Source organism: Crocodylus siamensis, chromosome 6 (genome assembly GCF_052110815.1).
Source record: "Crocodylus siamensis isolate JL-2025a chromosome 6, ASM5211081v1, whole genome shotgun sequence".
NCBI lineage: Eukaryota > Metazoa > Chordata > Crocodylia > Crocodylidae > Crocodylus > Crocodylus siamensis.
The window spans coordinates 50,417,442-50,433,957 of NC_143400.1; the positions used below are offsets into that span (position 1 = coordinate 50,417,442).

General features: G+C 53.5%; 1 protein-coding gene across 1 annotated transcript in view; it reads right to left on the reverse strand.

The window, feature by feature from the left end:
- Positions 1-1,231: 1,231 nt before the first annotated feature.
- PFKL (phosphofructokinase, liver type) overlaps positions 1,232-16,516 on the reverse strand; it is a 38,803-nt gene continuing 23,518 nt past the window's right edge. The window contains exons 12-22 of the mRNA XM_090055248.1: positions 16,387-16,450; positions 15,473-15,619; positions 15,047-15,117; positions 12,011-12,098; positions 11,103-11,255; positions 6,975-7,139; positions 6,004-6,065; positions 4,405-4,516; positions 3,919-4,018; positions 3,054-3,159; positions 1,232-2,554 (exon numbers count right to left, since the gene is read on the reverse strand). Coding sequence (XP_089911374.1) covers positions 2,407-2,554; positions 3,054-3,159; positions 3,919-4,018; positions 4,405-4,516; positions 6,004-6,065; positions 6,975-7,139; positions 11,103-11,255; positions 12,011-12,098; positions 15,047-15,117; positions 15,473-15,619; positions 16,387-16,450 — 1,216 coding nt within the window. The 3' untranslated portion in view covers positions 1,232-2,406. The remainder of the gene's footprint in view (positions 2,555-3,053; positions 3,160-3,918; positions 4,019-4,404; positions 4,517-6,003; positions 6,066-6,974; positions 7,140-11,102; positions 11,256-12,010; positions 12,099-15,046; positions 15,118-15,472; positions 15,620-16,386; positions 16,451-16,516) is intronic.

Consider the following 16,516-nt stretch of genomic DNA (forward strand, 5'->3'; position numbering starts at 1 on the left):
CAGTGGGGAGAGGAGGCAGCGGCTGGTCCTGGCAAGTCTTTTTGTCATAATGCATTTTTTGCACACTTTTTGCATTTTCTGCTGACGGACAGACTGACAAGACACACAGTGAGAAGCGAGACAGAGGCAAGGGGGGACTTGCCAGGACAGTAGGCTTTTTGTGGCACAGCTGGGACCAGGCCATTTCCCAGATGTCTGTGACTGATGTGACCCAGAAACACTCCTGCATCAGCATCAGGGCTTGGGGGTTTCTTCTCCATTTTATTTCACTACCAGGGAGTGCAAGGCAAGGAGGAGGCTGCTTGTTCTGGTATGCGAGCTTTGCTTCTGCACCTGGGCTTGTCCCAAACTAGGGAAACCCAAGCATTGCTTTCTTCTCTGATTGTAGCTCCAGCTGCTCTCTGCTCACAAAACCACACAAGCTAGAAAACAGTGTGCAGTCCATGCCTGGGTGAGATGGCAGCATCACTTCCTATGGTACGTCATTGGATTTCCAAAACACAGAGTGCAGGCATGTGCAACCTCCATGCTCATTTACTCCCATCTTACATCTCCAAGGAGGAGGCCTGGCACTGCCCTCCATAATTCCTCTCCCTCTAGACCAGGTGAAACAGTCATATATATTTTAGGGTCACATCCTTGAACCCCACCCCCCAGCTGAAGTTGCAGCAACCAGCTGACTTCACCCTGTCTTCCAGGTGTTAGCTTGATTGTTTCTAGGAGTCTGCAGCTGTCCCTGTACTCAGACCTGGAGGTTTTCCTCCCCATCACCCTCGTGAGGCCTTGTGCTCCAGCTACATTTGCCTGGCAGATCTCATTTCTCCCCTCCTGCTACAACAGCTGGGGCAGCATCCCCCTTGCCCCTGAACTCAGGGAGTGCTGCAAAAGGAACTTAAAGTAGATGGACAGGGACAAGTAGGCTGCCAGAGGTGAGGTGAGGGGCAGTGCAGTTTCCCAGCCTCTGGCTGCAGCACTGAGCCTTGGATCCAAGTTGCACACTTTTGCCTGGGATTCATACTTAACTACTTCCTAGGCATTTTCCTGAAGTAGCTTGCCCACCTCAATGACACCCAGTTCTTCTTGTCCCCTCCTCTGCCCTTCATCAACATGGAAAAGCCAGTTACCAGTGTGGCACTCAGCCCCTGCCCCATGACAGCTCCCCCTGGCCTGTGTGGACAGATGCCCTGCCCCTCAAGCAAATGGCGCAATCACCATTTCCCAGAGACACAGATTTGGGTTCAGCAGGTTTTATCTCTAGGAGACACAAGCAGTGCCACTGACAGTACAAGACACAGATTTCACAGAGCACTTGGACACAGCACAACCAGCTAGGGTTTTGCTGAGACATAGGGGTTGCCAGCTTGCAGACACAGCAGCAGTGACAAGAGCAATCACACCACTTCGGTGGCTCAGGAGAGACAACATCTGCAAGTGGCTGGATAGAGCCAGGCCCCTTGGTTTGTGAAAAGGGCCAAAACAAGAGGCCACCTCAAGCATGCAGGCAGCAAGGGAAGCCAAGTACATCTCCCAAGGGCTTCCTGGATGCTGTTTTAGGGGGCAGTACTCATTGTCCCAGCATCCTGGGTGATGTTGTTTAGCAGTGTCCCAGCAGAAGAGGGGCTGGGAAGCACCATGCAGGTGACACGTGCATGCCACGTTGGAAAGAACAGAAGGAAACTTTATTGAGTGATCAAGTGGTGGCAGTAGTGAGCCCCTGGGAAATATCTCTACCAGCACCCTGTCCTCAACTCTGTAACTTTCTATGCCTCCCTTCAAGTTCACTGGGGAAAAAGGAACTAAAATCAGGACATTTGTTCCCATAACTGTCGCTAGACACTGAATCCAGGCACTGAAATCATTAAATAGGAAGAATAAAATGACCGGGTGCAAGACAGAAGCTCTGCCCTGCCCAGATGGGACCAAGAGAACCACTCCCCAACCTCCCCGCAACTCAGATGGGACCTGCGATTTTGGAAGTGGAGCTGGAGACACCCGGAAAGGGCCTGCTTTGCAACAGAACAGAATCAGGCCCTCCCAAGGCACCTTCGGCCAGGCCCCATATCACAAGTCATTCAAAACACAGGGCTTGCCTGGCAGGCAGCTATCCCTTGAGCCCATGCTCCCAGCAGCTGCTGGGGGAAGGGGCAAGTCATGGAGCCATCCTACAGGCAGCATGAGCAAGAGAGGAATGTCAGCTCCTCTTGGAGGATGGCTGAAATTTCCCTGGACCCAGGAAGTCTGTCGCTGCCACCACTGGCTCACGGTGGCACTGGGCTTGGCTTGAGCATCCAGAAGCCCCCGCTTGTGGTACCCAGGGGCTGGCATTCAGCTAGCACTGCACTCAAAGGCATTGGAGGGGCTAGGGGAAGGGGGCACTACGCAGCTCTCGTGGCTGGGTGGGCAGCTCTAGAACCCCTTCTCGATGCTGAGGGTGCGCCGGGTGACGTGCTCCATCTTCCCTGAGATATACTCGGTCAGGCTGATCTGGTAGTTGGCCAGCATCTTCAGCATCAAGCGCAGGTTCAGCCACCACTGCTCCTGTGGCAGCCGGTGCCTGCGAGAGAGAGCATGTCACACATCGGGCCTGGCCAGCCTGCCTCACGGCAGCCATCAACTGAGCCCAGACAAACTCATGGTGCCTGCTTGACTTCAAAGTGAATGGAAACCGCCAGGCCTGGAAACACCCCCATGATCAGCTAAAACACATGAGAACTGTGGGAGAAAGGTAAGTTTTCAGAAGCCACCAGGGGAGCTGAGCTCCAATAGGACTGGAAACAGATCGTGCCCTCACTCTCACCTGTGGGGGCAGCTCTGTAGTGCAGCAAGGCTGGACTACACACTAGGGTGGCAGTAACTGCATGCTTAGGTCTATGACCACCTGTGGGCTCATGCCCTCACCCATGACTCCACCAAGAGACCAGCACTGCCAGCTTATCTCCAGCTCCTTCCAAGAGCACTGCCTGGGACTCAGGCCTGAAAGACACCTCATGGATGGCTGGGTAGGAGGGGATGGGCCTGACAGATACACCCCCTGCACCCAGGCTAGTACTCACTCAAAGTCAGTGACCTTCTTGAGCTCCGTTACAGGGCTGAAGGCCACCGCCTTCTTCCTGAGCCCAATCACGCAGGCGGTGTCCGCGGCGTTGGCAAATACACGTCCTGTGGGGGCACAGGCTAGATGTTACTAACTGCAGTTGACAGGTGGCATCTGCCCCCAGTGTGGAGGGCCAACTCACCCTGCACTGGCAAGGGGCTTCCTGCCCCTGGGGGCACAGGAGAAAGCCCGTTTCACCACCACCCCTGGGCCGAGCCACTGCAATCTACTGTGAGAAAAGCAGGCTGCCAGCTAGAGCCTACAGAAATCATGTGAACCCTCTGGGAGAGGGGCAGGAACTTGAAGTCACCTTGCAGTCCCATTCTGTTCAGGAGGAACTAGCAGGGGCCTTGCCGGCTGAGCCATGGCCTGCCCGAATATCAGGTAGTCCAGGTCAGTTGTGGCGAAGATGCCTGTAAGCCTGGGTCCTGGGGTCAAAAGCCACAGGCTATCACAAAGTCCAGCCAGATAGACTCAAGGGGACAAGAGACATGAAAGACCCTGCACAGGCCATTTCCACAGGTCAAGGTTGGGCAGATGAGGAAAGCTCCAGTGACAAGGCCTACACTGAGCCCGATACACAACTCATCCAGGCTGCAAGGCCATCCCCTCCTGTCCCATCCAGTCTAAAGCTGACCCCTGACACTAGGGAGATGAGCATCTGCCTACAGTTAATGCCCAGGTAGCCAGAGCTCAGGATCAGTGAGGTCTGCTCTGACCCCCGGCACCAGGGCCTACAGCTCCTGCTCCATTCCACACAGCAGCTGCCACTCCCATTCCCCAGAGGCTCAGTGCTGCCGTCCAAGCCAGGAACACTGGCCTACCCTTGCGATAGACTTCTTGCAGCTTTTCTGACATCCACAGCACTGCCTTCACCCCCAGCTTGGTGCTGTAGTTCCGGTCAAAAGGGGTGGGGGCACCTCCCTGCAAAATGAAACCATAACTGGAGGGACGCAGAATTAGCGCCAGGCCCAACTTAGAGACCGTGGGTGTTGCGTTTGTGGGGCAGGGGTACCCCATCCACTCCAGGCTGTGAAGCGCAGGCAGCAGGCTGTGCCCTCGACCTGGCTGTTTTTCCACCCAGCTGGACAGTGGGAGCTGCCTGCTCCCAGGGTGGGAGCTGCCTGAGAGAAACCTCCAGGAAGGCTGTGTAAGGAAAGACAATGCCTCTGCACTGCTACAGGGGCAGGAAGGCTGGGAAAGTAGAGAAGCAGCTCCTTGGCCTCTCCCCCTGCCCCAAGCTCTCATCCATCTCCCACCCTGTGGCCATCTGAACAGAGCTCTCCCAGCACCACTGCCACCCCACGTACCTGCTGCAGGTGCCCAAGGACATTGATCCTGCAGTCGAAGATCCCTTTGCCTTCGGAAGAGTACAGGTTGTAGAGAAACTCAGTAGTGTAGTGCTCATGGCACTTCTCGTTGCTGGGGGGAGAGTGAGGAGGAAAGGGAGAGTCCGTTAGAGGGGTTTTGGGTGGATGGCTCAGCCTGCTGTGCGGTGGGGAGTGGTTGTGGGGCAAAACATCTTCCACCAGGCTAACTATGGCAATAAGGAAAGAGCAGGGAGTCGAGGCAGCTGTTGTCCCTCCAGCCACATAGTGGAGACACAGGTACCTCTCTAATCTCTGCCATGTCACCCTGTGCAGCTACCCCACTTTCGCTGTCACCCACATGACACTCTGCACTGGCAGCTCCTCTTTCCCCTGGATTTCTGCCTGTCACATTTTCTCCTTAAATGCATTGGCTTGTGCTTTCCCAACCTGAACCTCAGTTTACTACAGTGTTTGCTGTTCACAGCTCTAACCTCTTTGGCCTCCAGGAGTTCAACTTTGATTACATCTGCCAGGCTGGGAAATAAAATACGGATTTAAAGCTGGAATCAAGAGTTCCCAGTTAGCCCCTAGAGCAGCTGAAAGCAACCCCCTCAGAAGAGCAGGTCCTGCACAGGGGGCTCTCGGGGTGTCACTAGCTCCACAAGGCAAACAGCCAGCAACCTGGGCCTCAGAACTGTTTCACTGGCACTCTTTGCAGTTCAGTCCAAACTGCAGTAAGAACTGGTTTCTGAGCCACTGCTTAGAGCTTGAATCTGCGTGTCTTTCTGTGACAATTTTGAGTGCAACAGCAGGCTGTAAGTGGAGGATGAGGACTCCATTCTGCAGCTGGCCCTGGATGAATCTCCCTTCCCAACGGACTGGGCTAGGTGCTAGTTCCCCTGGGCTGCTTTGCTAGTGACTGAGGCTATTAACTGTTTGAGGTTTGCTTAATGGTTGAGGTTTGTTCTAAGTTGTGCGCTTATCCCTTTCTCCCCCTTGTAATAATCCCTGTTTTACTTGAATGCTGCTTGCAAGTGGGGAGGTTTGTTCATGTTAGAACAGGGGTGGCAAAATGTGGCCTGGGGCCAGATGTGGCCCGCCAGGCCGTTCTATCCAGCCCATGGGGTCCCTAAAAAATTTAGAAAATAAATATTTATCTGCCCTGGACTGCCTGTCATGCGGCCCTTGATGGCTTGCCAAAACTCAGTACGTGGCCCTTTGCCCAAAACAGTTGCCCACCCCTGTGTTAGAACATGCAGTTAAAATTCATTTTCTCAGTTGTGTGGGGGCTCAAGCCAGATTTACAAAGGTGATGTTAAACCTTTAACTTTGTTTCTGCTGTCCAAGGCCTGGCAGAAGTGCTAAGTTTACATGACATAAAACATGTCAGTAAAAAAGTTTGGTTGTCAGTAAAAAGTCTGTAGCTTGTCTGTAGAAAATAAATAAATGTTCTTGGGTCAGCAACTCTGTTATGGATTCAGGTAGGTTTGCTGCCCCAGTTCATGCAGTCTGGTTGTGTTTTGTGCTGTGGGTTAAAACATTAGTTCTGTTTCATGGCCCTCTGACCTCCAGACAAAAGGCCCCCCCAGGCTGACTCACCGGAGTACCAGGCCTCTTTGAATATCAGTCTTCATTTTGTCAGTCAAATGCTCAACATTGGCCTAGAAGACAGATATGGTTGGGCTTGTAACTGTACTTTGCACTGTCCCCCCACCCACATGCGCACGAGTGCTCACTCTTGCCTCCCTTCCCCTCCATACTGGCTCCACTCCACCAGGAGAGCAACCTGCTCAGCACAAACCACACTCTACCCTCATCCTATGAGCACAACCCACCCCTTCTCCCATCAGGGCCTGGCAACCAATAGCTGCTCTATGCTGTCAGGGAGGGGAGGCTGTGCAGTCCAGGCATAACCATAGGCCTCTGAGGGTGCATCTTTGTGAACACGTGGCCAGCATAGGACCAGGACCAGGGCAGCACAAAAGTGACCAGGTGGAAGATACTGGACATTTCGCCCCCTCCCCATTACCCATCTCCTTAGGCTCTTCCCTGGTGGGAATATAATTCTAGTTTGGCTGAGGTATCATTTTCTCAGCTTCTCAGATGACTTCTGCTGCTTTTAAGTCCCTTTGCCCACTCCAGAAAAGGGATCCAGAGCTTAAATGTGCTGCAGTCAGAGAGACATGATCCTCATGGTAGTAGGCACGATAGCAGCCTGTTCAAGCAACAGCCCAATCTGCTGCTGTTTTCTGCTCCCTGCCCTGCACTCCCTGCCCAATCTGTTGCTCTGCTTTCTGCTCCCTGACCTATCTACTGCTATGGTGCCTGTTCCCTCCCTCATCTGCTCTGTGCCACACAGGTGTTGCCTGTGCCACTTATGGCATGTGTGTTGAAGGTTGTCCACCCCTGTGCTACAGGAGAGGCCTCAGGCAATAAGTGAATGGCAAAGCAAAACCATCTCCGTAGTCACCTTACACACATATGGAGTTCATACCACACAGGAGGCATAAACAGTTCCCCAACCTCAGCCCAGGCCTGTGGCACACCCGAGGACCTCTCCTTCCCCTCACCTTTAGGTCATGAATGGTGAAGGGCTCCTCATATACATAGGCAGCATCCGCTCCCACGGCAATGCCAGTCACAGTAGACAGGTACCCGCAGTAACCCCCCATGGTCTCCACGATGAACACACGGCGCTTTGTACCAGAGGCAGATTGCTTGATGCGGTCACAGCTCTGCACAAACAAGAGGAGGGAAGAGGGTTGTGTTCACACTGAGGTCTGAACTGTGCGAGGTGCCGGCATCCTGGCTTGAGAGAGAAGCACTAAGAGGCACCTAGTGAGAAGCAACCCTCGTGTAGACCTGGGTTTACCTGCATGGGCGGATCTACAATTTTGAAAAGTGGGGGTGGGGGAAATGCACACAGTGAAGTCCATCATCACATAAAACATATTTTTTCCAGTTAAAAAGAAACCAGAAGCTGCACTAATACACCATGGTCCTAGGGGCTGGATTAAAGCAAAAACAAAAATAACTTAAATGGAATAAGTTAAAAACAAGCTGCAGACCTATGAAATATGAGCTTCATTACCAGAAACAGGGAACAGATAGCAACACTGCAGAACAAAACTTGACTGGTGGGTACAAGACCATTAAAGGTAAGAGAGGGTTGCTAGCACCTGTGGAACGAAGAGTTTAGAAGGGATCAGGGTGGTGAAAGTGAACCATGAAGTCCAATGACGTCCAATGACTCCTTCAGCACTGCCTGACCAGAACTGCAAGGCAGCTGGTTTTAAGCTGTGTGGGGAGCAGCAATCAAAGGAGGGTGCAAGTGCACCCCTTCTGGATCTACCTGTTTACTTGCATCCCAAGCAGCCCGAGTCCTGGTTACAGAACACTTAACTGGACTCCCAGAACTCGTACTGGGAATGAAAATGCAGAATTCATGATGAGAAAATTAAGCCCCAAGCCAAGCCTCTCCTACTGGGCATGGGTGTTCTGCCAGGCATTGATTTTCAGCTGACTGAAAACGTGCAAGCCCTCACAGCCATCTCCCCCACCACCCTCAGCAATGCAGAGACATCCCAGTGCTGGAAGGGGCTGAAGTGTTTGGTGGCAAGTATAGCACGGCTGACTGGAGGGTAGCTGGCTGTTGGGTTCTGATCCAGCAGGCAGCAGACTCCAGGCTGGGTGAGCAGAAGAAATAAAAATACCTTTCAATGCCTGTGATGACTGGCCTGATAGCACTGAAGCTGTGCTTCATGCATGGAGACCTCCCCACCTCCTTGGGCAATGAGAGAGGAGAAAGGATCCCACTCAGGCATGTGAGGCTCTGCAGTCAGCGGGCTCCAATAAACCTCATGCCAAGCCTCTATCCAGACACTCTGTTGCGGCACTGATACCACTGCATGGAGGCAGGGCCTGGCAGACCACGATCTCTGCTCTTGCAGTGCTGGTGAGGGGGGATGGCTGCTGCCTCTGGGTGCTGGAGGCTGTAGACTTTAGCCTGCCACTGGCATAAGGACTGCAAGATGGTTGGGGCTCTTCCCTGTAACCTGGGGTGAGTCAGTGGCTCCACAGACAGTGCTTGGAGCATGAGTGAGCCAAGGCTGCTCAAGGAAATGGCACTGCGTTGACTAAGTAAATGGCTGTAAAGTCAGAGTGCACAATATGGGACAGTCCAGGGAACATGCACTAGAAGCGCAGACAGGTGGGGTGCACAGGGGAAAGGTGCCTCTTCATGACCCTGCCTTTCATAATTTTTTTGCACTGACACCCCCTTGTTGCATTGTGTGGCAAGCTGAACATGATGGGAGATGACAAAAGCCACAGGACACTGGGGAGGTGAGGGAAGAAGCACTTGAGGATTGTGGGATAAGCACGTAATAGTGATGTAGTAAAAGAGCTCACAACATGGATACTTAAATACTCATTGTTATGTTCCAGGTGAATACCTGACAACAAACAGCATAGTTCTCACCTTGTGGGGCTGTTGGACTGCACCTTTGCAGTTGTATGTAGGGGCTTAGACCAATGCTTTAGGTCTCTAGGTAGGGATGTTTAGGCTTCGATTCCATTATGGATAGAAACATTCAAGTTGGAGTCAAGTCCTATGGCAAAGGACTGGGCCTTAGTGCAGGTGCTCTAAGACCGAACTGTACGTGGAGCCCTGATGATGATCAATTCCATAACATGCGGGCTGAACCCCAGGCTGGGTGTCTGCATCATGGCCCAGTGCTATCTTTGGGCAGCACGCAGGTTGCTGGGCAGCACGCAGGTTGTTGGATACAGATTTCCAAGTCTCCTTCTCTGAGTTTGGAACTGGCCAGGCTGCAAGAGGGGCTTGTAGGATGCCTGCAACACAGGGTTTCCTGCAGCAGGTGGACCCACGGCTGGGAAGATGGATGAGGGGTGGCTGAAACTTCCTAGAGTCAGGATATGCCTGTATTGCCTCTCAAAGCTCTCACAGAAAAATCAAGCCCCCCTGCCTGGTCTGGTCTGGCTATAAACACTCCAAACCCAGAACTGAGGGATGTGGTATTCCAGGCAGGGACACAAGGATCAGACTGTCTGCACTCATTCTCAGTCCCCAGGAGAGGAAGGTCTGGTGCCAAGACCCTGCATTGCTTCAGCTGACAGTGGGCTGCCAAGAGAAACATCAGAAATGTGCTCAGAGACTGACAGCAACCCACAGCCTGGTTGGAGAGCATGTGGGTGCTTCTAGTAAAGCACTTCACTCCCTCCATCTGAATAGAAGCTGGCAGGGCTATGACATCATTGGAGCAGGACATTCAGGGCAGCAGACCCTGCAGATAAATGTCAGACCAGCATCAGCTCCCTAGTTGACCCAAGAACACACCACACTAGTCTGCAGGCAGTAGGGAAGAAAGATCATGCCCGCTTTCACGGACTTTGGATTTCAACTTAAGGGATGGTTTCTCATCTCTAGCTGGTGCCTCTACATGCTGCTAGCGCTTCAAGGCTTCCCAGGTGCAGAAAGATTTATCTAGAAGGGATGTTCTTTAGCAGCGTTTGAATGATTATGCGATGTACTGACAGCAGACTCTGTCTAAGCCATGACCTACCTGGCTAGTGCCAGGAGAAGCAGTGGGTTGGTGGGAGAGCTGGGTTCCATTACTGAACAGAACAGAGTGCTGGATGTGTCCCAGGCACAATCCAGAAGCTCATGCCAGTCCAATACCAAGTGCAGTGGGCCCCGAGTCATCAGCAGACACCAGATGAATACATCCACAGCACTGCCATTCATGTTTGTACTAACCATGAGCCCACATGCTGCACACAGACAAGAAAGAGAGGGGAGCAGCTGTTCCACCCTTCAGAGGAGGAAAAATAGGCATCTCTCTGTGCCTGGCAGGTCTGCAGTCCAGGAGGGCAGGGCACTGTGAGGGCAAGCCGCTGTAAGGGCAGGCTGCAGCTCACCTCCCTGCAAACTGCTGTATATGCTCCCAAAGACAGGCCACTGGCCAGCGTAGCAGCCTCCTGTGCTAGGAGATAGGCTTCACCATAAAGCTCCTCTGTAAAGGAGTGGAAAGCAAATGGCAACACCGTTGACTCTGTGCTGGCAAGGGTTGCACAGTGCCAAGAGCAGCCCCCACCCTAACTACAAAACCAACTGCAGGGGTGTGCCATGCACAGGACCTACAGGTCCACGTTGGCTTCAGGCTGAGATCAGCCTGACATGGTCCCTGCAATGACCAAGCTGCTACGTGAGTCTGAGCTTCCTTCATCCCTTCCCAAGCCATGGCTCTGACTTGCAAAGCAATAGAGAATGAAGCAATGGGGAATTCAGGCCAAAGCTTCCTGTCACAGTCTCTCCTCACAGACTGCTCATCCCAGCCTGCCGGTCAGCTCCAGAGGGCTATACCCACCTCCCTCAGTGAGGGGCTCATCCCTCCCTTGCCTTGTCTGCTTACAGGGTCTTTGCTACAATGAGGTTTTACTGCCAAGATAAAAGGTCTATTAAGGAACCAACCTCAGGCCCCAATCAGGGACTGGCTCTGCCGCTATCACTGAGCTATGTTTCAGCCAGGCTCCTACCTCCAATGTGTACCCAGTGCAATGACTACACAGGATACAGGGGAGAGGGAACATACTTCACTGCAGCAATGGGCTCCCTGCCTGCCCTGGCAGAGGCAACTTGCTCTCCCTCTGCCCCTTGCCCCCAAGGCTCAACTCACCTCCATAGCAGCATTAACGGCCGTATCAGAGCCCAGGCTGAAGTCAGTCCCAGGCACATTGTTACTGATGGTGGCTGGGATGACACACATGATGATGCAGAGCTCCTCATACTGCCCCCGTGCCTCCACCAGCTGCAGCACCCCCTCATAGGCCTGCAAGAGGCAATGGGGTTAGAGAAGGAAAAACTGTCAGGATGATGAAGATGCTTTCCCTTCTTCCACCAGCTACAGGGGTACAGACAGACCAGTTCTCCCTGCATGGGGCAGCTGCCTTGGGGCTTCTAATGTTTACAAAAGGAGCCAGGGTTTGGCAGAGACCGAAATCTCTTATTCACCCCTCAAAGCAGCCCCCAGTGACAAAGAGCAATCACAGGAGTCCCTCAACAGCATGGAAGATGGGGAGAGGTGAGAGATTGCCGGTCTTCCTCCTAACCTGCCACCTGCCTGGCCTTCAGAGCCATCACTGGTGGCACACAGCCAGTGTGCCCACTAGTGACTGGACTAAGACCACCGAGCCCACTGCAGGCAAACCCACAGCTCTTTGTAAGGAAACTCATCCATTCACTCACGCTAAGAAATTCTCCTGACATCTCTGCTGGTTACTGTTTAATTAAAGCACACATGCCAGCACTAGGCAGGGTTTTACTTAAAAAGGGATGGCAGCCGCCTGGCATTGTCAGAGGAGTCATTAATCAGCAGGGAACATTCACACTGTGCTGGGACCAGCCAGCACAGGTCTCATGCACGGAGGAAGCTGCTGCCCTCAGACAACAGAGGCTCTATTGTGTACTCAGACGTCTACACAGTGGCCAGCAGAGCAGGCACTGCTTCTGGGCTGGCATTCTTCCACCAGCTCGCAGAGGCACAGCAGACCATTAAAAGAAAAAGGACAGATGCCTTTACTGCACCTCGAATCCTCCAATGACCAGAAGACTCTGGATGTTAAACTTCCGCACAGTTTCCACGATCTTCTCCATGCATGTCTTCGGAAGAGTTCTGCAAAAGAAAATGACAAACAGGCTGAGTGCAGACCATCCACACGAAGCCCTGAGATCCATACATGCATAGATTTATATCCTCCAGCTATACCATCCATGCACCAAGCAATGTGGAAAGATTCCATCGGGGCACAGGAAAGTCCCCTAGAAACCTTTACCCAATGGGACAGAAAGAAAACTCCCTCCCTGTCACTGGTGAGCTAGAGCTTTCCACCAAAGGCAGGAGACAGAATGGTGAGGACAGTGGAAATGGTCTCAAAAATATGCTTCCATGCAACTAACAAGCTAGATACAGGAGTGGCTGGGCCCCTTCTGATGCAGAGGGTCATACCAGAGCATGGGTGGGCAAAACAGCAGATCCAGCCCATGGCTGGATTCCATTTTACAGCAGCCCCGTTGGCAGTGACTCCTTTTGGCTGCTGCTGTCTGACCCAGCCCCACTGCTTGGGCACCCTGGCCTGTCCAATCTGCACCTGCCACTGGGGCAGGACCTGGGTAGGCAGGGTGTGCAGCAAGGTGGTTATGATGGGGCCGCATCTGGGAACAAGACAGGCAGGCGAGATTGGGGAGGTGGTGGGATCTGGAGCAGTGACAGCACAGGGCCAGGGCAGAGCTATGTTGTGCTCCCTGCATGTCCCTACCTGCAGAATGGGCTCTGCCCCAGCCCTGGCCCCATGCTGTCCCAGCCCCATGGTCCTGGGGTCTCCGTGGAGACTGGCCAGGAGCTGTGTGGCTGGACTAGGAGCTATATCCAGGACTGGGACCGGGATCTTGGGGCAGCAACAGTGTGGGGCTATGGCTGCAGCAGAGCTGCAATCTGCTTGCTGCGTGCTCCTGCCCACAGAACTTGTGCTTGTCACATGGGGAAGCAGGCAGTGGATTGCAGCTCTGCCCTGGCCCTGCCAGCCTGTCTTGCTCCTGGCCGTGGCCCCCTCCCAGCCACCCAGCCAAGCACCCTGCCTGCATGAGTCCCACCCATGATACTAGGCATGGGGTGGATGGGCCAAGGTGCCCGAGCAGCGAGGCTGGGCCCAGCTGCAGCAGTTAGAAGGAGCTGCTGCCACCAGGCCTGTTGGGAAATGGAGTCACCGCAGACTGGATTTGGCTCAAGCACCATATTTTGCCCACTCTTGTACCAGAGCAGGCAATCTGGCATTAAGCTCCCAGGGAGATGGGGCTGAACTGGACAGTTGCAGGCACCTACTTCCTGACCACCCCTGGAAGGACAGTCTTCTTTACAAGTGCGTGAGCAGACACACAGACCACCAAGCCTTTTTTTCAGCCTCTATTGAGTGAACTACACTGCAACCCCCACAAGGTGAAGGGAGGCAATGGGGACTGTTAGAACTACTCAGCCTCAGTTTCCCACTGACACTAGCAGCTACCTATACAGCTCTGTCTGCACCAAGTAGTCCCAAAGTACAGACTGCAGGCCAAATACAGCCTGCAAGCCTATTTGAGGTGGCCTACCAGCCACGACTGACCTTTCCAAATGGCCCTTCAGGGATGAAAACTTTGGGAACCCCTGATCTAGATCTTGGCAAACACTACAGATGGCAAAGAGAGGGCTCCTGCTGGTAGGGAAGCCAACCTGCCAATCCACACCTGCAGCCACAGGGAGGAGAGGGTTGGCCAGTTGGGATCCAATCCAAGCTCAGTTACTGGAGACAGCCAGGCTCATACAGCTACATTCCCAAACTGCCTGGGTCCTTCTCCCAGGCACAGTTATTGCTACAGAAGGGCATCCAGCCAGGAGGAAGGGAACTATTCCACCTGTTTCTTACTCATGTCAGAGGATGGGGCAACAACCGGCACATGAGCACCAGCAACTAGATGCAGCGCAGAGGGAGAAGGCACAGGGCCAGGGGGAGCTGAGGCTGAAGGTATTGGCTTGGCCCAGAGAAGATACAGGGATGACCGAAAGCAACCGTGCAGCAAGAAGGTCCTGGAGACCCCACGGAGGAAACTCTGCAGAGCTGCTGTGGTCAGAGCAGACTCATATGGTAAAGCTCAGTCAGGAAGATGCGACCTGTTGAGGTTCTGCTCCCAGTTGGCTCAGACATGTATAAATCCCTGTTTACAACCCCACTGGGTTCAGAGGTACATCTCAGAGCACAGGCAGCAACTTGCTGCCAAGAACCCAAGAGGTCATCTACAGTGGGGTGAATGTTTCTCTCCCTCAGTTGGGGGAAGTTTCCTTTACTCAAGGGTCTTTGCTCCCGACAGCAGTCATCAGTTCCAAATAAACCCTGAGCCAAGTCCCCCTGGCAGCTGTGCTGTAACCACAGCAATGAACTGGCCAAGGGACCCACAGCTCTCTGCAGCAGGCCACTCTGCTGTGCTTCTAGGAAGCTGGAGAGCACTTGCCAGCAATGGCACCTCTAGATTCTGGGTCCCAAGCTGCTGGGATGCAGCCATTTCAGTTTGCTGCCTTTTGAGGCCAGTGACTTGAGATGAGAGGCTATGGCAGGGCATGCCCCCCAGCACGCCTTGCTGCATGGGTGCATGAGGCCAGTTCGGTCTGTCAGCAGATCACAGATGTTTCAGAGGTGTTGGCTGTAGCTGTGTTGGTCTGGACATAGGCAGACGAGGTTCTTTGGGTAGATGTGATATCTTTTATTACAACGACTCAATAGTTGTAAAAATTGTCCTTTACAACTTTTGGGTGTTTGTACCCAAAAGCTTGAAAGAAAAATTTTTCCAACCATTGGGTTGCTCTAATAAAAGATATCACATCTACCCAAAGAACCTTGCCTGCCAACAGATAACAGAGACACTTCAGTCCTGGCCTTCGTCATCTCCAGTTCTGTCCTGCCCCATCTCAGGTGTCCAGTGAAGCCAACGAGGCATGGAGTGGCCCTCCCACCACTGCCCTCTCCCCTCCATGTACGGCATGGGGCCAAAGCCCGCAGGGGTTCACCTGCCCAGCTCACCCGTAGCACTCACCGCTTGGTTCCCAGCATGGAGCCGCCACGTCCCAGCCAGCCTGCCACGTCGTGCCAGCCCACCTCGTGGATCTGCAAGAGCCAACACCTTGTTTCAGTGCTGGCAATAGTCCCCCATCCCGGCCGTGTTGCCAGAAGCCCCAAGATATCTACTCAGCAAACCTGGGTGCTGACAAGATGGCAGGCTCCAGGATAATTCTGGTGCCTCTACTCCCGGCTCTAGCACTGGGTGAGCAACCCCTGCTCTCCCGTCCTTCTGAACAGTACAAGGCTACATGTTGGTTTGGCAAGGGGGGCAAGCACTTGCTGTGGAGGTCAGTGACAAACCGCTGAGGCAACATTCACAAAAGAAGCTGGACTGAAGCCAAGATCCCCAGGAGCATGCAACTGAGCATGGCCCCACCCTCCCCCAGCTGGGGACCCTTACCTGCCCATTGGCCAAGCCTTCGAAGCCGTCATTCACCACATAAACCGTGTGCCCCTTGCAAATGCCTATGCGCACCGCTGACCTGACGGCAGCATTCATCCCAGCTGCCGGGGCACCCACATTTAGGATCGCCAAGGTGAACGGGCTCTGTGGGGAGAGGGGGCAGAAAGAGAGCAGAGCCATCAGTTTATACAGCTTGGGGCCAGGAGAGAACTGCTGTTGTCTCCAGTGTCAGGAGCATGGATGGAGCAGACCTCAGCCCACCCACTCTCTGCCTCATTGGCTAGAAGCACTCTGGAGGGTCACAGGCTCCTGTGGCCTGCGATTCTGGTTGGATCAGTCCTTTTATTTAAAGGATTGGGGAAAGGGAGTCCCAAGTGTCTCCCTTGCAGCTCCTGAAGCAGCTGGGCTCTGAGCCAGGACTGCATAGAGCCTGTCAGCCTCACCCTGCCGCAGCTCTCACCTGTTTCCCCTCCCACCTGCCTTTGGCATCTAAGGAGGGAGGCTGAGAGAAGCTTTGGTTACTCCACTACCTGCTTTCTGTCTGTGCCTGGGCGGGACCTTACTACAGGACAGCATTTCTTCTTCACACAGCCCCTGCAAGAGTAGCAAGCCAGAGCTCTGGCCACAGCTCCATCTTCCCATGCTGTCAGATCTCTCTTGCTAAGAGCAACAGAGATTTCATTCCAAACAACTCAATCTCAAATGCCAATGTGGTACCCAGGAGAGCCCAGATCTGTGCATGCTTGGGCAGCATCTCAGTGTGCAGACAAGTACAAGCATTCTAGACAGAGGGAGGGACCATGTACACGTGTGCCTGTGCACACCTGCCCACGTCTTTTACAAGGCCAAGATTTCGCTGCATGATACTGGTAAGCCCAAGCTGTGCTTTCCCTTCTTTGCAGTCCTCTTACCTTCTGCTGGGCTGGTTTCTGGTGCGCTAGGAGCTTGTAAATGTTCCAGTTATTTTCAAAGCTCCTACAAAGAAAACCAAACTCAGTCAGTCTTGCATCAAAGCCCCACTGAGTCAGTGACCAGTCCCAA